Genomic DNA, 25,184 nt, shown 5'->3' with positions numbered 1-25,184 from the left:
GGTAGATTTTTCTTCTTGGTCAGTAGAGGCGCGTAAGGCTTTTTCTGATATCAAGGAGAGTTTTGCTTCCGCTCCCATCTTGGTGCAACCTGATGTTTCGTTACCCTTCATAGTTGAGGTTGATGCTTCGGAGGTGGGTGTGGGGGCGGTCTTGTCTCAGGGTTCCTCTCCTGCCAATTGGCGACCGTGTGCCTTTTTCTCAAGAAAACTCTCCTCCGCAGAGAGAAATTACGATGTGGGAGATAGGGAATTGTTGGCCATCAAGTTGGCTTTTGAGGAATGGCGCCATTGGCTAGAGGGAGCCAGACACCCTATTAACGTATTTACTGACCATAAAAATCTGGCCTACTTGGAGTCAGCCAAGCGTCTGAACCCGAGACAGGCCAGATGGTCGTTGTTCTTTTCTAGGTTTAATTTTGTTGTCACGTTCCGCCCTGGAGTTAAGAATGTGAAGGCAGATGCCCTGTCACGTTGTTTTCCGGGAGGCGGGAATTTTGAAGACCCGGGTCCCATTTTGGCTGAAGGTGTGGTGGTCTCTGCTCTTTTTCCTGAATTGGAGGCAGAGGTGCAGGCAGCCCAGTCAGAGGCTCCTGATCTTTGTCCTCCTGGGAGGTTGTTTGTGCCTCTCGCTTTAAGACACAAGATTTTTAAAGAACACCACGATACGGTCCTTGCTGGGCACCCGGGGGTAAGAGCCACACTGGATCTCATCGCTCGGAGATTCTGGTGGCCTGCGCTTCGTAAGTCGGTTGAGGGTTTTGTGGCAGCCTGCGAGACTTGCGCTCGTGCCAAAGTCCCTCATTCACGGCCATCAGGTCCTCTCCTTCCCTTACCCATTCCTTCCCGTCCTTGGACATATCTGTCCATGGACTTTATCACGGACCTGCCTCGTTCCTCGGGGAAGACTGTGATTCTGGTGGTGGTGGACCGTTTTAGCAAAATGGTGCATTTCATCCCTTTTCCTGGTTTGCCCAATGCTAAGACGCTGGCGCAGGCATTTGTTGATCACATTGTCAAATTGCACGGTATTCCTTCAGACATAGTCTCTGATAGGGGCACGCAGTTTGTTTCCAGATTCTGGAAGGCTTTCTGTTCTCGCTTGGGGGTTCGGTTGTCATTCTCTTCTGCTTTCCACCCGCAGTCGAATGGCCAGACAGAGCGCGTCAATCAGAATCTGGAGACATATCTGCGTTGTTTTGTGGCGGAGAATCAAGAGGATTGGTGTTCTTTTTTGTCCCTTGCTGAGTTTGCTTTAAATAACCGTCGTCAGGAGTCCTCTGATAAGTCACCATTTTTTGGTGCATATGGGTTTCATCCACAGTTTGGGACTTTCTCGGGAGAGGGGTCTTCTGGTTTACCTGATGAGGACAGATTCTCCTTGTCTTTGTCATCTATTTGGCAAAAGATTCAAGATAATCTAAAGAGCATGAGTGAGAGATATAAGCGTGTGGCTGATAAGAGACGTGTGCTTGGTCCGGACCTGAATGTTGGTGATCTGGTGTGGTTGTCTACCAAGAATATCAAATTGAAGGTTCCCTCCTGGAAGTTGGGTCCTAGGTTTATTGGGCCTTACAAAATCCTGTCTGTCATCAATCCTGTTGCATATCGTCTTGATCTTCCTCAGACTTGGAAGATCCATAATGTTTTTCATAAGTCCTTATTGAAACCTTATGTTCAACCCATTGTACCCTCGCCTTTGCCTCCTCCTCCGATTATGGTTGATGGGAATCTTGAATTTCAGGTATCTAGGATTGTGGATTCTCGTCTTGTCCGCGGTTCTCTTCAGTACCTTGTTCAGTGGGAGGGGTATGGTCCTGAGGAGAGGATGTGGGTCCCAGTGACGGACATTAAGGCCTATCGTCTCATCAGGGCTTTCCATAGGTCCCATCCTGAGAAGGTGGGTTCTGAGTGTCCGGAGTCCACTCGTAGAGGGAGGGGTACTGTCACAACCAGACAGCTGAGAAGCTCTGACAGAGGCCTTTCAGAACCTCCTCCTTGAATTTCTGTGTTGTGGTATTCAGCTCCTCCTCTCGTCAGCCTCTCTCAGCTGTCATGTGTTAATTGCTTCCCTTTAAATGCCTCCCCAGAATGCTTTTCTGGGCGGCTTATATTACTTCCTGGAGTGTGTGTGCACGCTGATCTGTCCTCCTGTTTGCTTCTAAGCTAAGTGTACCTTTATCTGTTAATATCTGTTTGCTGGATCCCAGGTGACCCTGACTCCCTCCGTGTCTTGTGTAGGGAGCCGGTGGTCGTGTCCCCTCACTATTGTAGGGTGCTCAGGGCTTTATAGTCAAGGTTCGTGGATATGCAAACCTCCACCATTCGGATCTTTGCATAGGCTGAGCAGCCAGGGAAAGTGCCAGGTCTTCTGCAGGGGTCTCCCTTGGTTCCTTAGTTTTTGGATCCAGCGAGTCGTTTATACATGTTGCTTTGCCTTGTTACCTGTACACATTCCGTGACAATAAGGCTGTACCACTGGGCTAGTGTTATTCAGTAAAGATTTTGTTGTTGCACTGCACCTAAATGTGTCCCCGCCATCATTCGGAATCTTGCAACTTTACCTACCTGCATCCTTCATCATCTTATTTTGTTCCTTTATCTTATATTTATACATCATGTCTGAGATAAAGTTAGCCCCAATGGGGACAGGACATCATGTGAGTGACTACATTCTGTTTATGTCACTGCTCAATATGTTACATGGTGTAAAATGTAAAAATTTCCATAAAATAAAACAAAACAAAGAATAAAATAAATGTGACAGGTGCAGTTATTTTAATTCTGCAGAACAACCAACCTCTCTGAATCCTTCATTTCTTCTGTGACAAAGTTCAGCGTGTCCCATCCAGAATAAGAATAAAGAGCAGAATAAAAGGCAAGAGCCAGGAATCCCACATTTGTGGTTGAGCCTTGAAATGATGCCTGTAGATTATCGGTTTCACCTAGGAAAAAAGCAGCGACTGTGAGCGAGACTCCTTCTATGATCTTGGGGCAACATACTGTAATTCATGGTGTTCTGCAGGGTGGATTCAGAACTTCAAGTCAGTATTATCTACTCGAGTGGTAGTTGCTGCAGGCATATTTAAAGGGGTTTCCGGTTTCATGATATTGATGACCTATCCTTAAGAAAATTACAGCTTTTCGTCACATTCACTTGAATGAGAGAGGAAGCGCTATAATTACCATGTACTGCTGCTGCAATGTAGATGGCATGCAAGTAAACACTGAGGACACATCGTTTGCACAAGCTCCTTAGCATCTGCAAACAGCTGGTCAACAGTGGTGCTGAGAGTTGGATCATCACCTGATCATCATCTGATATTGACAATATATCCTGAGCATGGGTCATCAACATCATGAAACCGGACAGCCCCTTTAAGCTGAAGAATTTCTTTGAGGGCTTTCTCTGGTTATTGTTAGTTTCTTAACCTCTTAAGGACCCGCGCCGTATATGTATGGCGGGCTGATCGGGCGGGTGCAGGAGCTGCTCCTACCCAATCAGCATCAGGGGTCCGGCAGTCACTGATGCCGGTGCATTAACCCTCGCACTCTCTCGGCTAACAGTGACCGCGGCACGTGCAGGATCGTGCCAAGTGCGGGGTGGCCATGGTGTCCCCGCGCTGCTGTGACTGGGACCCAATGGCAGGGAAGGCAGCCCGATGCCTTCCACAGGCATCGTGGCTGCCTTCCGTGACAGCCTGTGAGATCCAGTCCCCTGGATCTCACAGGCAAGCAGGCTGAAGTGTATTACACTGTGTAATACACTTACAGCCAATGCATCACATCACAGAAGTACTGTAATGCATTGTAAAGGGGATCAGACCCCAAAAGTTCAAGTCCCAGAGTGGGACAAAAAATAAAGTTTTACAAAAAAATAAAGTTTCAAGTAAAACAAAGAGTCCTTTTCCCAAAATAAAGTAAAAATAATAGGAAAAAATAGAAAAAAATAAGAAAAGTAGGCACATTAGGTATTGCCGCATCCGTATCGACCGGCTCTATAAAAATATTATATGACCTAACCCCTCAGGTGAACACAGTCAAAAAAATAAAATAAAAACTGTGCTAAAAAACTTTTTTTTGTCAACTTACATCACTAAAAGTGCAACACCAAGTGATCAAAAAGACCAAATGCCCCCCAAAATAGTACCAATCTAACCATAACCTCATCCCTCAAAAAGTGAGCTTCTACCTAAAACAATCGCCCAAAAAATAAACTATGGCTCTCAGACTATGGAGACACTAAAACATGATATTTTTTTGTTTCAAAAATTCTTTTATTGTGTAAAATGTAAAAAAAATAAAAAAGTTGACATATTAAGTATCGCCGCGTCTGTAACAACCTGCTCTATAAAAAATACCACATCACCTAACCCCTCAGGTGAACACTGCAAAAAAGATAAAACTGTCAAAAAAGCCTGCAAAAATGATACCCTACCTAAGACAATCGCCCAAAAAATAAAAAAGATATGGCACTCAGAATATGGAGACACTAAAACATAATTTTTTTTGTTTCAAAAATGATATTATTGTGTAAAACATAAATAGAAAATAAAAAAAGTATAAGTATTAGGTATCGCCATGTCCATAACGACCTGCTCTATAAAAATATCACATGACCTAACCCCTCAGGCAAACACGGTAAAAAAATAAAAACGGTATCAAAAAAGACATTTTTTGTCACCTTACATCACGAAACGTGTAATACCAAGCGATCAAAAAGCCATACGTACCCCAAAATCATACCATTCAAACAGTCATCTTATCCCACAAAAAATGAGACCCTAACTAAGACAATCACCCAAAAAAATAAAAAAACTATGGTTCTCAGTATATAGAGACACTAAAACATGATTTTTTTTGTTAAAAAAATTCTGTTATTGTGCAAATCCTAAATAAATTAAAAAGTATACATATTAGGTATCGACGTGTCTGTAAAAACCTGATGTATAAAAATATCACATAAACTAACCCCTCAGTTGAACACTATATAAAAAAAAACGGTGAAAAAAAACAATTTTTTGTCACCTTACATCACAAAAAGTTTAATACCAAGCGATCAAAAAGTCATATGCACCCAAAAATAGTACAAATCAATCCGTCATCTCATACTGAAAAAAATGAGCCCCTACATAAGACAGTCGCCCCCAAAAAAAAAAAACTATGGCTTTCAGAATATGGAGACACTAAAAAATTATTTTTTTCAAAAATGCTTTATTATGTGAAACTGAAACAAACAACGAAAAAAAGTCATATTTGGTATTGTCGCGTCCATAACAACCTGCTCTATAAAAATACCACATTATCTAACTTGTCAGATGAACACTGTAAATAACAAAAAATAAAAACGGTGCCAAAACAGCTATACTTTGTTACCTTGCCTCACAAAAAGTGTAATATAGAGCAACCAAAAATCATATGTACCCTAAAATAATACCAAAAAAACTGCCACCTTATCCCATAGTTTCCAAAATGGGGTAATTTTTGGGGAGTTTCTACTCTAGGGGTGCATCAGGGGGTTTCCAAATGTGACATGGCAACTTAAAATTATCCCAGTGAAATCTGCCTTCCAAAAACCATAAGGCATTCCTTTCCTTCTGCGCCCTGCCGTGTGCCCGTACAGCATTTTATGACCACATATGGGGTGTTTCTATAAACTACAGAATCAGGGCAATAAATATTGAGTTTTGTTTGGCTGTTAACCCTTGCTTTGTTAGCGACTTTTTTTAAATTAAAATGGCAAGTCTGCCAAAAAACTGAAATTCTGAAATTTCATCTACATTTTTTTTTAATTCTTGTGGAACACCTAAAGGGTTACCAAAGGTTGTAAAATCAGTTTTGAATACCTTAAGGGGCGTAGTTTCATTTATGGGTGATTTCTATTATGTAAGCCTCACAAGGTGACTTCAGACCTGAACTGGTCCTTAAAAAGTGGGTTTGCTTAAAAAGATTTGCTTCTAAACTTCTAAGCCTTCTAATGTCCCAAAGAAAGAAAATGTCATTTACAAAATGATCCAAACATGAAGTAGACATTTGGGAAATTTAAAGTAATAACAATTTTAGAAGGTATCATTATCTGTTTAAAAATCTGAGAAATTGAAATTTAGAAAATTGCTAATTTTCCCAATTTTTTTCAAAATTTTTATTTTTTTATAAATAAAAATGAAATATTTTGACTCAAATTTACCTCTGTCATGAAGTACAATATGTGATGAGAAAAGAATGGCCTGAATAAGTAAAAGCGTTTTAAAGTTATCACCACACAAAGTGACACATGTCAGATTTGCAAAAAATGGCCTGGTCCCTAAAGGGGTTGTCTGGGTTCAGAGCTAAACCCGGACATACCCATAATTTCTCCCAGGCAGCTCCCCTGATGTTAGCATCGGAGCATCTCATGCTCCGATGCGCTCCCTTGCCCTGCGCTAGATAAGGCAGGGGAAGGGCTCTTTTGTTTACAAAAACACACTGCCGGGCGGAGGCTTCTGCCCGGCTGTGTGTTCGGTGACATCACTTACCTATACTTAATACCCACCGTAAGAGCTGTCTTTAAGTAAAGCTTTCTTCAAAACTTTTTTTTTCTAGTGAAAATATATCCATGTAAATTTTATAATTAAAGCAAATTTACTAATTCTAATATAAAGGCAGTATATGAAATAGGAAAAAGTGTTTTTGTCTGTTTTGTTGGTGGAGTAACTTTTATCGTTCAATATATCTTTATTGAAGATTTTTTCATTTATCCAGAATAACCAGTATGCAAAGGATCGGTACAAAAATAACCGTACATCACAGTACGTTACATTCGTATACAGAAGTACTATGTATGAGTGAGCAGGAGCAAGGTGTTAATGTGTACTCCAATTATTGCGTTCTAGAAAACTACTTGACGCAGCATTAGTACAGTTTATGTATCAATATCTAGTAGAATAGAAACATGGAAAATAACAAAACAACAGAAAGAAAAAAGGCAGAGTGTTATACATAGATCAAGACTTCATAGTGTGCATCACAGGCATCAGTGAGTATAATCAATGTAACATGCCTATAACCTACATAGGTAATTAGAGCTAGCGTTTCTAAAGTTATCCACCAGGGGTTAGGTTAGTCCACTGCGCCCATTCCATTTCAAATCTACGCAGCGCGAAACCCTTGTGTGCCACCATCTTTTCAAATGATCTAGTACTGTTCACGGAACTTAAAATTTCCTGTACAGTCGGAATCACTGAGCTTTTCCAGTACCTAGTTATGGCCAGTTTTGTGGCTAAAAACAGATGCATAGAAATGGTCCTGAATTTATAAGGTATCTCTGTGATATCAATAAAGAGCAAGGCCAGAGCTGGATCTCTAATTAGCTTGTGGCCTGATGCCCTTTCGACTAATTGAAAAATACTAGACCACAATTCTTGTAAAAAGGGGCAACCCCAAAGTATGTGTAAAAGGGACCCTCTGCCACCGCATCCCCTCCAGCACTTCGGCCCCGAGTCTGGGTAAATGCGACTCAGTCTCAGGGGGGTGAAATACCATCTGAGTAGTGTTTTCGAGTAAGATTCAAGGTGTGACACGCACTTCAGTCTTTTATTCGCGTAATTAATAGCCGTGGACCACTGTGCTGGGGGGATACCGCGTCCCATTTCTAGTTCCCACGAGACAATGGGGGCAGTCTTTACAAAGGAGTTTTTGCTGCCCAGAAACGAGTAGAGAGGGTGGATTCCTTTCCATTTGGATTGTGTCAGGGCCCATTGGTTCAGGAGCTCAATGTGTGAGTTCACAGTAAGTGTAGGATTAGAGGCCAATAAGTGACAAATCCTCAAATATTTATAAAAATCCCTTTGATGTATATTTATGTATATTTAAACGGATTTGCAAGTTTTCAAAGGAGTTCAAACCTGCCTGGTAAAGCAAATCTGCAACCGTTACTACGCCTCCATCTCTCCACCCTTCCAGAGAAAGGTCAGGAATGAGGTAATGCAACGCCTCTATTGGGGTGAATTTTGCTAAGGAAGCAATCGTTCCGTGCCCACCACTGTGATACCGTTTCCAGGCTTTCAAAGAAAGGAAAGTAGGTATGGGAGGGATTGCGACGGTATTTCCTTAAAGAGGGAAGCCAGCATCATTGCTTTTAAGTTGTGAGCTGGGGCGAGTGTCTGCTCAATATGGACCCAGTGTTTGGGATTATCAACGGTCCACCATTCCTTAAGTTGGTGTACCCTAGTAGCTAGGTAATAATCATAAATATTTGGGAGGTTTAATTGGGAGCTTTTTTTCTAGATCCTCTAGGGACATTTAGTACTATCTTTCAGGGACAGGTTCCGGACGGAGTCGTCCTTGTAAGGACGAGTGCCCTGTAGTGAGGCTGCTACCTATATTTAGAATTAGGGAAATAATTTTTAGTCAGCCATAGGGCCTATACAGGGACCCTGCACTCCTTGTATCACTGCCTGACACCATCTTTTTCATTTGCCAACATTTATGAAGAAGCCGCTATAGGAGCGTTGTCGGGGGTGAACGATCCGTATGCTGTCTTGCGGTACCGGTAGGACAACTGTTTACTGGTGCCGCTGTGCACTATTTTAGTGTTTATATGTATTTTTCATTTGGGATGGACACTTAGGCTAATGTCAGTGTATATGTAAAGAGAAAGGATTGGTCACTCTTATATGGAAATATAAGGTATTTATTTAGTTAATATTACTAATATCAATTAAAATGCAAAAACAATAATATAAAATACATAGAGTAAAATAATCTCCTATATCTATTTTCTATTTGTCATATATGGCAAAGATGACAATGATTTCAATGCTGGGCTGAAAACAGTGTTACAGTGTCTCCACCTGGATTTGATAGTCTGTTAGGTGGAAGACAAAATGATACAAATATTCACCCAGTGATTTGGATACAATTTCAGTTGAATGGATAAATCAGCTGTATAATGGTAGAAAATGAGTCTCTAATATTTGTGTCAAAGTTCATATATCTGAACGAAAACCCACTCGTTGTTTCTGCTCCTTTTCTTGATGGTATAATAAATGGCACTAATAGTCCATGCAAAATGCTTTAAAACACAGTAAGTGTAGACGAATTGGCCACTGTAGGCCGATGTTGCACCGTATGCGTCTGCTGACTGATGTACTATATTGTAAGAATTTTCGCTGTATGTACAGTTTCAGTTTTCACAGGCAATATATTTAATCGGTGTTGACTAGACGTTATACCCACTGAGATAGTGGGCTTACCTTAGTTGAGGTTGTCGGATAGAGGTAAGGGCTTAAGTGCGAGACCCTGCTTAACTGGATCAGCCGGCGTCCCGGCTGCAGGGCTGCTCGCGTCCCACGTGTTCTCCGCGGGAAATTTAGACCGGATATGCAAAGTCCTTCCTTCTCAGCGCTGTTAGATGACGTATTGCGGTGATTTCGACGATGGATCCAAGGATTTCTTTTTCTTTTTCTTTATAGTGCACTTTAGTAAAAGATGGGGTATTCGTCCAAAGGTGTGACGCTAGACGCGTTTCGGGGAAACACTGTCCCCTTCCTCAGTAGCATACTCCCATCTTGTAAAACCTCGTAATTTATACTGGTGTTGGTTGTCGCCAAGGTCCGGACTGGACTTTGGGGTGTTTCATTCAGGGTCAATGTGGCATTTTTAGATATTGTTTTAATGCATTGTTTTCATATCTCAATCTGAGTCATTGTCATATTTGTACCTAACATTTTGGTCTACAGACATAGGATATCATATCGAATATTGATATTTTGAACATGTAATAAAAATACACTTTAAAAATATGTAAAAATATAAATAGATAATACCAAACATACTCAAGTCTGTTATTCCAAAGCTTTTTTAGAGGGTTTGTTCGTCCTTAAATCTTCTTTTCATTGAAAAACACACACTTCACTTTTAAAAACGCACCTTATTACAAAAAACGCAGATGCGGTTTTGCTGCGTTTTTTACAAATTTGATGCGCCCTTTCTCCTCTATGTCCAATATTGTTCAAAGAGGTTATATATATATACTATCTCCTATTATGCGGTGTATATAATAATAGATATAATGACAGTAGAAGCGGTGATAAGATGATAAAGGGGTGGCACGTGTGGGGTAGAGGGAGAGTCGTGGTGCTGGGAAAAACAGCCTGACAACGACTCTACATCGACACCCACACGGACCACCCATATTCTATATAAACCCGAAAATTTCTAACTCCGCATTTAGACCTCTAGGTAAGAGACTACCAAATTCATAGATTTTTCTAGATTCCGCCCTTGATAGTCTCTCAATTTGGTTGCCTCCTCGCCAATGTTTCTCCACCCTTTCCAGTGCCATGAAAGACAGACCCTTAGAATTTTGTTGATGTACGTCCTTGAAGTGTTTGGACAGCGAGTGTTTTTCATACCCTTTAGAGATATTATTAAGGTGTTCCGCTATCCTAACCTTCAAGGTACGTTTGGTCCGCCCAATATATTGTCTCTGACATGGACACTGGATTAGGTAGATAACATTGGTGGAGTTACATGTGAGAAAGTGCTTGATGGTCATAGAATGTGAGTTTTGTGTGGAGGTGGCTGTGGTTGTTTTCCTTGGGAATTTGGTCTTCCTACATCCCAAACAACTACCACATCTGTAAAAGCCCTTCTGTTGGAGCCAATTGGTTACTTGGCCTTTTTTCTTTTTTTCTTTCACTGAAGGAGCTATTTGGATTCCCAAATTAGGGGCTCTTGAATATATGATTTTGGGGATTGGTGGTAGGAGCATCCCTATGGTTTTATCCCTATGTAGATGGTGCCAATGGGATTTTATAATGTATTCTATTTGTTTGGCCTGAGTGTTGTATGGTAAAATGATTCTAAACTCAGAATTATTTTCTTTTTTACATTTTTGTGTTGGTTCAAAGAAGATTTTTCTATCCAACTCTTTAACTTTGACAAGGGCCTCATTAATAATTGTATCTGGGTAGTTCTTTTCCTTGAACTGTTTGCTCATACTTGTGGCTTCCTCCTCAAACTTGTCCTCTTCCGTGCAGTTGCGCTTAAGGCGGCGAAACTGCCCGAATGGGACGTTGGTTAGCCACCTTGGTAGGTGGCAGCTTGAGAAAGGAATATAGCCATTCCTGGCCGTGGGCTTATGGAAAGTGTTACATACATATTTGTTGTTTTTTTGTATGATCTCGATATCCAAAAATTCCACTCTCTCACTCCCAATGTTGGAGGTGAACTTTAAGTTGTTTTCATTATCATTGATCTCCTCAACAAATTTGTTCAAATTTTCTTGTGTTCCACCCCAAATAAAGATGACATCATCTATATATCGCCGCCACAGGACCAGGTCTTATCACCGCTTCTACTGTCATTATATCTATTATTATATACACTGCATAATAGGAGATAGTATATATATATAACCTCTTTGAACAATATTGGACATAGAGGAGAAAGGGCGCATCAAATTTGTAAAAAACGCAGCAAAACCGCATCTGCGTTTTTTGTAATAAGGTGCGTTTTTAAAAGTGAAGTGTGTGTTTTTCAATGAAAAGAAGATTTAAGGACGAACAAACCCTCTAAAAAAGCTTTGGAATAACAGACTTGAGTATGTTTGGTATTATCTATTTATATTTTTACATATTTTTAAAGTGTATTTTTATTACATGTTCAAAATATCAATATTCGATATGATATCCTATGTCTGTAGACCAAAATGTTAGGTACAAATATGACAATGACTCAGATTGAGATATGAAAACAATGCATTAAAACAATATCTAAAAATGCCACATTGACCCTGAATGAAACACCCCAAAGTCCAGTCCGGACCTTGGCGACAACCAACACCAGTATAAATTACGAGGTTTTACAAGATGGGAGTATGCTACTGAGGAAGGGGACAGTGTTTCCCCGAAACGCGTCTAGCGTCACACCTTTGGACGAATACCCCATCTTTTACTAAAGTGCACTATAAAGAAAAAGAAAAAGAAATCCTTGGATCCATCGTCGAAATCACCGCAATACGTCATCTACCAGCGCTGAGAAGGAAGGACTTTGCATATCCGGTCTAAATTTCCCACGGAGAACACGTGGGACGCGAGCAGCCCTGCAGCCGGGACGCCGGCTGATCCAGTTAAGCAGGGTCTCGCACTTAAGCCCTTACCTCTATCCGACGACCTCAACTAAGGTAAGCCCACTATCTCAGTGGGTATAACGTCTAGTCAACACCGATTAAATATATTGCCTGTGAAAACTGAAACTGTACATACAGCGAAAATTCTTACAATATAGTACATCAGTCAGCAGACGCATACGGTGCAACATCGGCCTACAGTGGCCAATTCGTCTACACTTACTGTGTTTTAAAGCATTTTGCATGGACTATTAGTGCCATTATTATACCATCAAGAAAAGGAGCAGAAACAACGAGTGGGTTTTCGTTCAGATATATGAACTTTGACACAAATATTAGAGACTCATTTTCTACCATTATACAGCTGATTTATCCATTCAACTGAAATTGTATCCAAATCACTGGGTGAATATTTGTATCATTTTGTCTTCCACCTAACAGACTATCAAATCCAGGTGGAGACACTGTAACACTGTTTTCAGCCCAGCATTGAAATCATTGTCATCTTTGCCATATATGACAAATAGAAAATAGATATAGGAGATTATTTTACTCTATGTATTTTATATTATTGTTTTTGCATTTTAATTGATATTAGTAATATTAACTAAATAAATACCTTATATTTCCATATAAGAGTGACCAATCCTTTCTCTTTACATATTTACTTACCATTTTGAGGGGTGACTCAATTTTGGATTGGAGCACCTGTCCTGAGGGAAACAGAAGTGAGCGGATCCCTTTGTTTTTTGTTATTTATTCTAATCACCCATCTGAGATCCAGCTCCCTCTGTCTCCCAATATGGATATATGGAACTATATGGAAACCAAACAACTCAAGGCTGAAACCTATAGCTTTGAAGATTTAGAAGGAGGAAATCCTAATAATTTAGAGGAAAAATCTATAGTGGAGTCCTTTCGTGAGTTAGAGGACCTTTTACATAAAAAATTGCGTCAAATTTGGGAAATACGGTCCCTCCAATTATATTTGAATCATGATAAAGTCCCTAAGGGCCTACAATTGTTTAAAACCCCAGCACAAGATTTAGCAGGTGAAACTTTTAATAAGGAATGGGAGGAGTTACTACATTCACAGTCTAGAGCTTTGATGGAATTAATCATCAGAAGGAGAACTACAATCTTGGGCAACTTGACAGATAAAATAACGACATTGAAATCCAAGATAGACAAATTCCCAAAAGATCAGACATACGAGATGTGGCAGGAAAGATTACATAAGAGTCTAGATAAAATAGAACAAGAAATTATATCCAAAAAAACTAAAAAACATAAATATACTGCCAAATCTGATGAGAGGAGACCCAATAGGGAAGAACAAGTAAGAGAGAATCATCAGCCTAAACATAATGAGATTAGAGAGTCTAGACGGTACGATATACCGACACAAAATAGGTTTGAGACCTTGGCTGATCATTCTTTTTTAGATCAAACCCCCCCCCACCATTCTCCTCGGTTAAAACCAAAACAATCTCAACCAATAGATCAAGAGAGGACAACCCCTTATACATACAGAGCACCCTACAATCTGAGACACAGGGTTCAAGAGGTACAGAGAAACCAAACACGGTCAAAAACAGACTCAGGGAGACACGGATTATGGACACTAGACTCCCCGGACAATCACAATCCGGAGAACATACGAGAAACACATCACAGGGAAAATTATTATCAAAAAAGAGGAAGACACGGCGATCAAAGAGGAAGAGGGGAACACAGGGATCACTACTAAACACCATTGATAATAATATCATCAATTTAAGTGGAATAAGTCTTACTACCACCCAGGTCACACTTTTAAATAAAGGTTTAAAATTTGCACCATCACTTTCCTTGGACAAATTTAACACATATATTGGCATTCAAAAATTTATTCGGAAAATGTGCCTAAAAAAATATTTTATTAAAAATCCACCTATGATGGAATATCAAACACAAGATTCCTATATCCACACACAATTAAGAAATAAGTCAAAAAAATTCCCGAGATCTGAGATTGGACCAGAAATGGCCACATTTCAGAAAAATGTGGAGGCAGATTTGGAAAAACTAAAAATAAGAAATGTACATAAAAACAATCTCACAAATGGGGAGATAAAAGCAATAAGGGAATTACAGAAAAATGAAAAAATAGTTGTCCGCCCAGCTGACAAGGGAGGGGCAATTGTGATTTGGGGAGAGGAGCAATACAATAAGGAATGCTTGAGACAGTTGGCGGATCAAACAACCTATATGCCTCTGAAAAAGGACCCGACTGAGGATTTCAGACGGATACTTTTAGAATATTGTAAAAAAGGTTTAGAACAGAGGATTCTAACACAATCGGAATATAATTTTATTTTAGACATGCCGGGTAGGTTACCAATTTTCTATTGCCTACCAAAGGTCCACAAAAGCGTTGTGGACCCACCGGGCCGCCCGATTATTTCGGGAATTGGATCCCTCACAGTGAACCTATCTCAGTATATAGATACCCTACTCCAGCCTGAGGTGAGGAAGATCAGATCTTATATACGTGACACCACTGAGATTGTAGGGCTTTTGGAGGGCCTGGACGCCCAGGACCATTGGATAATGGGTACCCTGGACGTCCAGTCCCTCTATACCATCATTGATCATAATCAGGGTGTCTCAGCTTTGAGGGAACAATTATCTAAGGGCACGACATGGGAAGAGAACCAAATAGAATATATGTTGGAGGGTGTTAACCACATCCTACATCATAACTATTTCCTCTTCTCTGATCAATTTTATCTGCAGAGGAGAGGAACCGCCATGGGGACCAGGTTTGCCCCCAGCTATGCCAATTTATTTTTGGCTCAGTGGGAGGTAAATAACATCGACCCGATCCTGGGGGCAGACCTGGTCCTGTGGCGGCGATATATAGATGATTTGAACAAATTTGTTGAGGAGATCAATGATAATGAAAACAACTTAAAGTTCACCTCCAACATTGGGAGTGAGAGAGTGGAATTTTTGGATATCGAGATCATACAAAAAAACAACAAATATGTATGTAACACTTTCCATAAGCCCACGGCCAGGAATGGCTATATTCCTTTCTCAAGCTGCCACCTACCAAGGTGGCTAACCAACGTCCCATTCGGGCAGTTTCGCCGCCTTAAGCGCAACTGCACGGAAGAGGACAAGTTTGAGGAGGAAGCCACAAGTATGAGCAAACAGTTCAAGGAAAAGAACTACCCAGATACAATTATTAATGAGGCCCTTGTCAAAGTTAAAGAGTTGGATAGAAAAATCTTCTTTGAACCAACACAAAAATGTAAAAAAGAAAATAATTCTGAGTTTAGAATCATTTTACCATACAACACTCAGGCCAAACAAATAGAATCCATTATAAAATCCCATTGGCACCATCTACATAGGGATAAAACCATAGGGATGCTCCTACCACCAATCCCCAAAATCATATATTCAAGAGCCCCTAATTTGGGAATCCAAATAGCTCCTTCAGTGAAAGAAAAAAAGAAAAAAGGCCAAGTAACCAATTGGCTCCAACAGAAGGGCTTTTACAGATGTGGTAGTTGTTTGGGATGTAGGAAGACCAAATTCCCAAGGAAAACAACCACAGCCACCTCCACACAAAACTCACATTCTATGACCATCAAGCACTTTCTCACATGTAACTCCACCAATGTTATCTACCTAATCCAGTGTCCATGTCAGAGACAATATATTGGGCGGACCAAACGTACCTTGAAGGTTAGGATAGCGGAACACCTTAATAATATCTCTAAAGGGTATGAAAAACACTCGCTGTCCAAACACTTCAAGGACGTACATCAACAAAATTCTAAGGGTCTGTCTTTCATGGCACTGGAAAGGGTGGAGAAACATTGGCGAGGAGGCAACCAAATTGAGAGACTATCAAGGGCGGAATCTAGAAAAATCTATGAATTTGGTAGTCTCTTACCTAGAGGTCTAAATGCGGAGTTAGAAATTTTCGGGTTTATATAGAATATGGGTGGTCCGTGTGGGTGTCGATGTAGAGTCGTTGTCAGGCTGTTTTTCCCAGCACCACGACTCTCCCTCTACCCCACACGTGCCACCCCTTTATCATCTTATCACCGCTTCTACTGTCATTATATCTATTATTATATACACCGCATAATAGGAGATAGTATATATATATAACCTCTTTGAACAATATTGGACATAGAGGAGAAAGGGCGCATCAAATTTGTAAAAAACGCAGCAAAACCGCATCTGCGTTTTTTGTAATAAGGTGCGTTTTTAAAAGTGAAGTGTGTGTTTTTCAATGAAAAGAAGATTTAAGGACGAACAAACCCTCTAAAAAAGCTTTGGAATAACAGACTTGAGTATGTTTGGTATTATCTATTTATATTTTTACATATTTTTAAAGTGTATTTTTATTACATGTTCAAAATATCAATATTCGATATGATATCCTATGTCTGTAGACCAAAATGTTAGGTACAAATATGACAATGACTCAGATTGAGATATGAAAACAATGCATTAAAACAATATCTAAAAATGCCACATTGACCCTGAATGAAACACCCCAAAGTCCAGTCCGGACCTTGGCGACAACCAACACCAGTATAAATTACGAGGTTTTACAAGATGGGAGTATGCTACTGAGGAAGGGGACAGTGTTTCCCCGAAACGCGTCTAGCGTCACACCTTTGGACGAATACCCCATCTTTTACTAAAGTGCACTATAAAGAAAAAGAAAAAGAAATCCTTGGATCCATCGTCGAAATCACCGCAATACGTCATCTACCAGCGCTGAGAAGGAAGGACTTTGCATATCCGGTCTAAATTTCCCGCGGAGAACACGTGGGACGCGAGCAGCCCTGCAGCCGGGACGCCGGCTGATCCAGTTAAGCAGGGTCTCGCACTTAAGCCCTTACCTCTATCCGACGACCTCAACTAAGGTAAGCCCACTATCTCAGTGGGTATAACGTCTAGTCAACACCGATTAAATATATTGCCTGTGAAAACTGAAACTGTACATACAGCGAAAATTCTTACAATATAGTACATCAGTCAGCAGACGCATACGGTGCAACATCGGCCTACAGTGGCCAATTCGTCTACACTTACTGTGTTTTAAAGCATTTTGCATGGACTATTAGTGCCATTTATTATACCATCAAGAAAAGGAGCAGAAACAACGAGTGGGTTTTCGTTCAGATATATGAACTTTGACACAAATATTAGAGACTCATTTTCTACCATTATACAGCTGATTTATCCATTCAACTGAAATTGTATCCAAATCACTGGGTGAATATTTGTATCATTTTGTCTTCCACCTAACAGACTATCAAATCCAGGTGGAGACACTGTAACACTGTTTTCAGCCCAGCATTGAAATCATTGTCATCTTTGCCATATATGACAAATAGAAAATAGATATAGGAGATTATTTTACTCTATGTATTTTATATTATTGTTTTTGCATTTTAATTGATATTAGTAATATTAACTAAATAAATACCTTATATTTCCATATAAGAGTGACCAATCCTTTCTCTTTACATATTTACTTACCATTTTGAGGGGTGACTCAATTTTGGATTGGAGCACCTGTCCTGAGGGAAACAGAAGTGAGCGGATCCCTTTGTTTAATGTCAGTGTATACCAACTCGTTTTATCCCAAGGTTTGTTATTGCACACTTTATCTAGGAATTACTCTATATTTTATTTGCATTATCAATAAATGTTACATTTTAGATTACCCACCTCCTGAATCATGCCTTACTTTTGGTAATCTGGAGTGCAGACTTTCACCTGGTTTGACCTCCCTAATCAGTAATTATAGTTTAATAAGGTTTAATCCACCTACATTCTTAAATCTGGACATAATTGTCCTGGCAATGCGGGGAGGACCTTTTTTCCAAATTAACCTATTAATCAGTTTATTAATAGCATTAAAAAAGGAACTGGGTAGTTCCAGTGGGAGGATTCTGAACAGATAGAGAAGCTTAGGGAGCACATGCTGCTGGAAGGCTGCCAATCTGCCTAGCCACGATATTTCCATTTTTGCCATGTTTTCCAACTCCTTCTGGAGGTCTAGGAGGAATCGAGGAAAATTTGCGTCATACAGTTTTTGAATAGTGGGGGTAAGTTGAACCCCAAGATATTGGACTCCTGTGGTCTGCCAGTCCCAGGGGTAAAGCTTTTTTAGATGCTCCAGAGATTGGTTGGGGACAAAAAAGAGGGAGGGCTTGAGATTTACTTTCGTTAAGTTTGTAAAATTATAGGGAGCCATAAGTGTGAATAACCTTCCTAACTTCATGTAGCGACAGGACAGGGTTGGTTAGGGAAAGGATTATGTCATCCGCATATAAGGAGAGAGTGTGCTGCCTGTTACCAATCTGAATTCCCGAGACACTTTCTGTTTGTCTGATAGCCTGCGCTAACGGCTCTAGGGACAGTATGAATATTAGAGGGGACAGGGGCAGCTCTGCCTAGTACCGTTCGAGAGGTTAAAGGGATCCGACAGAACACCATTAGTCAAAACTCAGGCAGCAGGGCCCTTATATAATGCTTCTATTGCTCTAATAAGAGCGGCAGGAAAGCCCATTTTTTGGAGTACCGAGAAGGCAAACGACCAATTCACCCGGTCGAATGCCTTCTCAGCGTCCAGGGTAAGGAACACCGTGGGCAGTCGTAGCCTGTTAACCCTATCCAGTAGGTTGAATACTCTCCTGGAGTTGTCTGTAATCTGCCTACCCAAGACAAATCCCACCTGGTCGGGGGCAACCAAGGTCGGTATAATCGCCGCCAATCTATTCACCAATAACTTGGCGTAGATCTTCAGGTCAGTATTAAGGAGGGAGATAGGCCGAAAGTTTTGGGGAATAGTTGGTTCTTTGCCGGGTTTCGGCAAGGTGACAATAGTGGCCTCCAACATCTCCCTAGGCATGTGCCCATCAGACATGATCCTCACTAAGGACGAGTGAAGATGCGAGCCCAGAATCTCAGAGAAAAGCTTGTAATAGTTATTAGACAGACCATCCGGTCCGGGGATTTTATGATGGGGTAGCTTTTTAATAATGCCTAATATTTCATCTAATGTAATGGGCTGGCATAACCTTACTTTGTGTTCATCAGACATGGAAGGCAATGAGAGGGAATTAAGAAAATTGATGATGTCATGGTCAGAAGGTTGAACCACCTCTTTATTATCAGCTAGGTTGTATAACTGTGAGTAGAAGGACATGAACCTATTCGCAATCTCTTTCGGGTCATACATTTTGTGGGTTTTAGAGGGGTCCCAGAGAAAAGCAATCCGGGAGTTTTGGGTCCTGCACTTAATTCTGTTTGCCAATAGTTTCCCTGCTTTATTTGCTTGGGAATAGTACATGGCTTTGGCTTTTTTCAAAGACAGTTCGTATCTGTGCAGCATGTGCTCCCCTAGCTGTGCCCTGAGCGAGCGGAGCTCCTGTGAATAACGAGGAGCGGGGGACGCCTTATTCAGAATTTCTAATGCTCGAATTTTACTCAGCAAATACGTGGTGAGGTGCTCTCTCTTCTTTTTGGCTTTATGCCCTAGCTTGATGACAATACCTCTGATATAAGCCTTGCGTGCTGCCCAAACAATAGATGGATTATCTACTGTGTTCACATTGTTCAGAAAATATTCAGACAAAGCATTCTTTACCTCCATTTGACAATCCAGGTCTGCAAGTAAATATTAATTTACTCTCCATGTCAGGTTCGGAGGGCGGTTGTACTGTTCTGAATTCTTTACCGAGACAGGAGCATGGTCTGACCATGATATTGTTCCTATTTCAGAGCTTGTGATAGTAGAGAGGGAAGCTCTATCCACCAACACAAGATCTATACGAGAATATGTTAGATGTGAGGGGGAGAAATAAGTATAGTCTCGTTCTATGGCGTGATGTAAGCGCCAGATGTCATATAGGGACATTTTGGAGAGAAGACTCATCAATGTAAGGGGGTTCCTTCTCACGGAGGAGGAGGAGTCCGTGGGTGCATCTGGGACCATATTAAAATCCCCGCAAATGAGGACCCTTCCTTGTTGTACAGACTGGACCTTATTGAAAAGGTTTTGGAGGAAGCGCTGGGAGTGCGCATTGGGTGCATATAGCCCTACCAAGGTATAGAGAATATTGTTTAGATAACAGACATGTATGATATACCGCCCTCCGGAGTCGACAATGGAAGAAACCGCAGTGTAAGCTACAGTATTCTTAATTGCCAGCAACACTCCTCGTTTCTTTTTAGTACAGTGAGCCTGGAGAACAACTGGGAAACATCTATGTTTGATGCAGTCAGCATCCGCAGCTATTATATGCGTCTCCTGAGTGCCATAAATTTCACACTGTAGAGAGAGGGCCTCCCTCCACATCAGATTGCGTTTGTAAGGGCTATTTAGCCCCCTAAAGTTTAAAGAGCTAAGCTTCAGTACCATCATTAATCTGTATTGCTATGAACGCAAGAAGTGCCTTGAAGCAGAGGGAGGTGCAATCCCAGCAGCGGTGAATACACACAAAGTAAGCATAGTGTAAAATAATGCTCTGCCAGAAATATGCAGAGAACCAGAACTGAAAAGTGAAAAACACAAACAGTGACTGGGGAGTCACAACAAACATTGCCTTAGTGGAAGGACAAGATGGGAAAAAGGGGGTTAAGTAAGGCACATGTTTGCGCCTCGGCAACTGATAGGGGAAGAGTCCTGCCAAATGCCAGAACGGAGAATAGTAGGACTACTGCTCCATGGAGGTAGAAACGAAAAGGTCCCCTTTAGTACGCTTTCTTTCGTCGCCTATTTTCCACCAACTGCCATTCTCCAGATGTATGGTGACGTCTAGGAGCATCAGGATCTTGTATGGATTCCACAGTAATTTTCCAAGATGCAAGGGTTGCTTTACCCTCAGCAACTGAGCGAATCACCACAAAAGAGCCATCTTTGTGAATTAAAAGCTTAACGGGGAAACCCCATCTATAAGCAATGGAGTGCGCTCTCAGAGCTGTAGTAATAGGGGCAAGAGACTTTCGGAGCTGTAATGTCGCCGCTGAGAGCTCCACAAAAATCTTAACCCCCGCATATGGGGCCGGTAGAGTCTCCATTTTCCTTGCGGCCGTGAGGAGTTGCTCCTTAATGTGGAAAAAGTGCACCCTAGCAAGTACATTTCTTGGGACGTCATCAGGTAAGTGCTTGGGCTTGACAATTCTGTGTGCCCTGTCGATTATAAGGTCTCGCTCAGCACATTTAGGCAGAAGCAGCTTTATCAGATTTTAAATGTAGACTGCCAGCTCAGATGCAGTAACATCTTCTGGGACCCCCCGCAGTTTGAGGTTGTTCCGGCGGAAACAATCTTCCAGATCTGCGATCTTTGCCTTAAGCTGGGTGACCTCTTCAGAGAGGAGCTCATGGGACTCAATTAGTGTATTATGGGAGGTAGCAATTCCCATAATTGGTCTCCACATGCTCCATTTTATCCCCCAGCTCCTTAACAGTAGCCTGGATCAGCACGATCGATTTTGAGATCTGTGCCGTTATGGAGTGGTGAAACGCCAGCAACATGTCCTTCAAAAGGGTCCCTGAGGCTGGTTGGTCTGTAGTTTCCTCGTGTATGGAGGGTATACCCGGCTGGCCCCTGGGGGAAGCTGTGCACTCACCGGATTCACTGGGACCGTGGTGTCTTGGTCACTGCTTGTCCGGGCTGGCTGTCGGTGAGGCCTGGATGTTGGCGCTTCCAGGGGGAGCGGGAAGGGACTCCTCTGCCATCCGCTGAAGTCTGTATGAAGTCGCTGCCAGAGCGGACTCCGCCGAAGAAGCTTGAGGGAGACTTGTTATGCAGGGGCCCGGTTGGTGAGCGCGAGCCCGTTAGATGAGGAAGGGCTGGAGCCCGGAGCGCTCCGTGTGCCGTCTCCTCCGGCGCCATCTTCGGTCTTCTCATGAGCAAAGAAAAAGTCCAGTTTTCCCTGCTGCTTCAAGCTTTTTCTGCCTCTAGTCATCATGGAGGCATGCAGGAAGCTGAGAGGGATGAATAGATGTCAGTTTGGTGGTTATTAGTGGGGATTAGCAGGTCTGAGACGCTTCGGTGGAGCAGGAGCTCAGATTCAGGCTTCCATCTCACTCGGCTGCTTGGCCGCGTCCCAGGTGGAGTAACTTTTGCAATAAATTCATGAACTGTTTTCAACTTTTTTTTGGTTTGCGCCATGCCCAGTATTTTGTATTTCCATAGGGACGGACAGAATTTTTTGTGGGCAGCGTGATGCCCCATGTCTCAAGTTTATACATTATCTTATTGCCGCTCCTGCAGTATGTCTGCTGTTTGAAGTTTGTCCCTGCAATCTCCTTGTAGCCAAGCTCTAATGTAACCAATTCCTCCCTTTTCCTTTTGGAGGCCATTATTTTATAGATATGCTTCTACAGTCCACATGTTCTGACAAAACTCAACTTTTCACCCACTGTTTTATGCATAATTCAAGGATTTAGACTGAAATAAGCCTCATCTGGATTCTTTATACATGCCTGCAGGCTCGGACTGGCCCACGGGGGTGCAGGTGAATCCCTGGTGGGCCCCAGAGCAAAGTGGGACCCTTTTCTTTCCCTCTCTGTCCCATTACACAGTAGACTGAATGCATTACATATAGATAGGTAGTGTACAGCACCTCATCCAGCCTAAGTTCATATTAAAAACTGGGTAGAATATTTAAGTAACTGCCCAGTTAATTATTATAGACATGTTCATGTAGCTGAGATGACTTCTAGGTATAGAGGAAAGCTACCAGTGTCCTCCTTTCCCAGAGACCTGCCTTCTCAAAGTTGCTGCAGGGACCCCCATAATCAATCATCTTGTAGCGTCTTGCTGCTGCTGTGTGAGCAGGGAATATTTGTATGTATCCGTATGGTAGGCCCCCAAAATAAATTTTACGGGTGGCCCCTAGGTACCCCAGTCCCACGCTGCATGCCTGATCAGTGGTGTTGACATTGCCTAAATAGATATCAGGTGAAAGTGATCAATACAGACCTACAGATGTAGCCAGCACCAAAATCAATGGGATAGTGCGCCATCCTAGAAGTGTAACTGAACCACACTTTTAGGCAAGGGCTACATGGCGGCACTGGTCACGCGACACCTATTGCGGCCAGGATCGCTGAGTAGAGGCGATCCCATAGAAATGAATTAGATCTCTGCAGCAGTCGCATGAAATCCAACACGGCAGGATTTATTGAGGCTGCTGAGGCAAACCCATTAATTTCTATGGGCTCGCCGCTACTCGGCGATTATGGCTGCGATAGGTGTCACGTGACCAGTGTCGCCATGTAGCCCTTGCCTAAAGCTTTAGAAGCTTTGTACATAATTAAACTAAGTTAGTGAGATAAGCTAGTGGAATAACGCATCAGCTTCGACTTTAATGCTGGCTACATCTGTAGGTATTGAGTTTAGAACATGGAGAATTGCATTTTTAGCAAGATTTATCAATTGTGACTTTTTAAAATGTCGCTCAAAAAGTCGCAAGTCTACTCCAATCCCTAGTGGCGTAGAAAGTGACTGCACCTTTAGAATAAATAAAATTAGACTATAGCTAATTTTTGCAACAAATGTAACAATTAGTGTGCAAAAATTGGTAAATCTGTAAATGGCGTGCAAAAGCAGAGACGTCAAAGTGACTTCAAATATTACAAAATTATGAAAGCGACTTAGGATGGATGATACATTTGTTGCATCTTTAGACATGTTGGGCTAATGTTACGCCACCTATTTATCAGTTTACCTTGTGCTAAAACTTTGGCTCAATTTTAGAACAGATCATTACCTATCAAAGTATCATTAATTGTTCTCTTTCTCCCTTGTGCCATGATCCAATCCCCGATTGCTCCTTAAATGGCATCTGTCAGCAGTTTTGTACCTATGAAACTGGCTGTCCTGTTACATGTGCACTTGGCAGCTGAAGGCATCTGTGTTGGTCCCATGTTCATATGTGTCTGCACTGCCGAGAAAAATGATGTTTTATCTTTTATCAAATGAGCCTCTAGGATCAATGTGGGCATTGCCATTACACCTAGAGGATCTTCTCTCTCTGCAACTGCTGCAACCTCTGCACTGTGATTGATAAGACCGGGCACAATGAAATGTTGTAAATCAAAATGCAGAGGAAGCAGCAGTTGCAGACTAAGTGTAACAGCAACGCCCCCGTTGATCCTAGAGGCTCATATTCATATATTAAAGCATAATTTTTCTCAGCAATGTGGGCACATATGAACATAGTAACACATATATATATATATATATATATATATATATATACTCCCAAGGGGAACAAAAACATCAAGCCCAACAACATAAATTGGAAAACTATCAGTTTATTAAACAAGAAAGTAAAAAATACATAATAGAAAACATCCAAGAGATTATAGAAACAGAAGTAGGTAACCATAACCATAATGCTGTACTAAGTCACTGGCCACTGGCCTTACTCCCCCATAAAAGATTGTATAATATGTCCAGGACTAACCTCAGGGAAACTGGGTGGTGTTACAAATAGCACCATATAATCACATATCAAGCCTATATTAAATTATATAATAAGCAGAAAGGGGGACGTCCACCATAATCCTCAAATAATAATTAGGCTAAAGAGCAACGAATCACATCAAAAACTCACACCCGCATGATCAGGGGAAGAAAACCAAAAGATCAGCTAGAAAACACCTCGACACACATTTTGCTTCCTCAGATTCAGGACAGTTGGCAAGTGCAATCTTAATTTCAACATGGCACCGAACAAAATAATTACTGAAGAAATGAGAACGAATACCTGTACCTTGACAAATCTTCACAAGACCTACTGAGATGATCACAAGGAGAGCCAAAATCTTGGCATAGGTGAAGATATCTTGAATTCTTGTTCCCCATTTTACATGGACGCAATTAATAAAGGTCAAAGTGCCTGAATGGAAAACCAAATGGAAAAACATGAAATCAATGACACAAGTCACTTTGTATTTACTCTAGTGAGCAGATATTGTGCATTACTTTCTAAAGGGAACTAACGACAGTCTTGATAATAACTTAAGGTTGTAAGT

The 25,184-nt window shown here is 41.4% G+C and overlaps 1 protein-coding gene across 2 annotated transcripts in view; it reads right to left on the bottom strand.

The window, feature by feature from the left end:
• LOC122938164 (Y+L amino acid transporter 2-like) overlaps positions 1 to 25,184 on the bottom strand; it is a 99,133-nt gene that overhangs the window by 44,954 nt on the left and 28,995 nt on the right. For both annotated transcript variants that reach the window (XM_044293510.1, XM_044293511.1), the window contains 2 exons: positions 24,923 to 25,048; positions 2,798 to 2,942 (listed from right to left, as the gene is read on the bottom strand). In XM_044293510.1, coding sequence (XP_044149445.1) covers positions 2,798 to 2,942; positions 24,923 to 25,048 — 271 coding nt within the window. The remainder of the gene's footprint in view (positions 1 to 2,797; positions 2,943 to 24,922; positions 25,049 to 25,184) is intronic.

This window comes from Bufo gargarizans, chromosome 5 (assembly GCF_014858855.1).
Source record: "Bufo gargarizans isolate SCDJY-AF-19 chromosome 5, ASM1485885v1, whole genome shotgun sequence".
Lineage (NCBI taxonomy): Eukaryota > Metazoa > Chordata > Amphibia > Anura > Bufonidae > Bufo > Bufo gargarizans.
The sequence above is the reverse complement of the archived record's forward strand: the minus strand, read 5'-3'. Positions and strand labels throughout refer to the sequence as shown.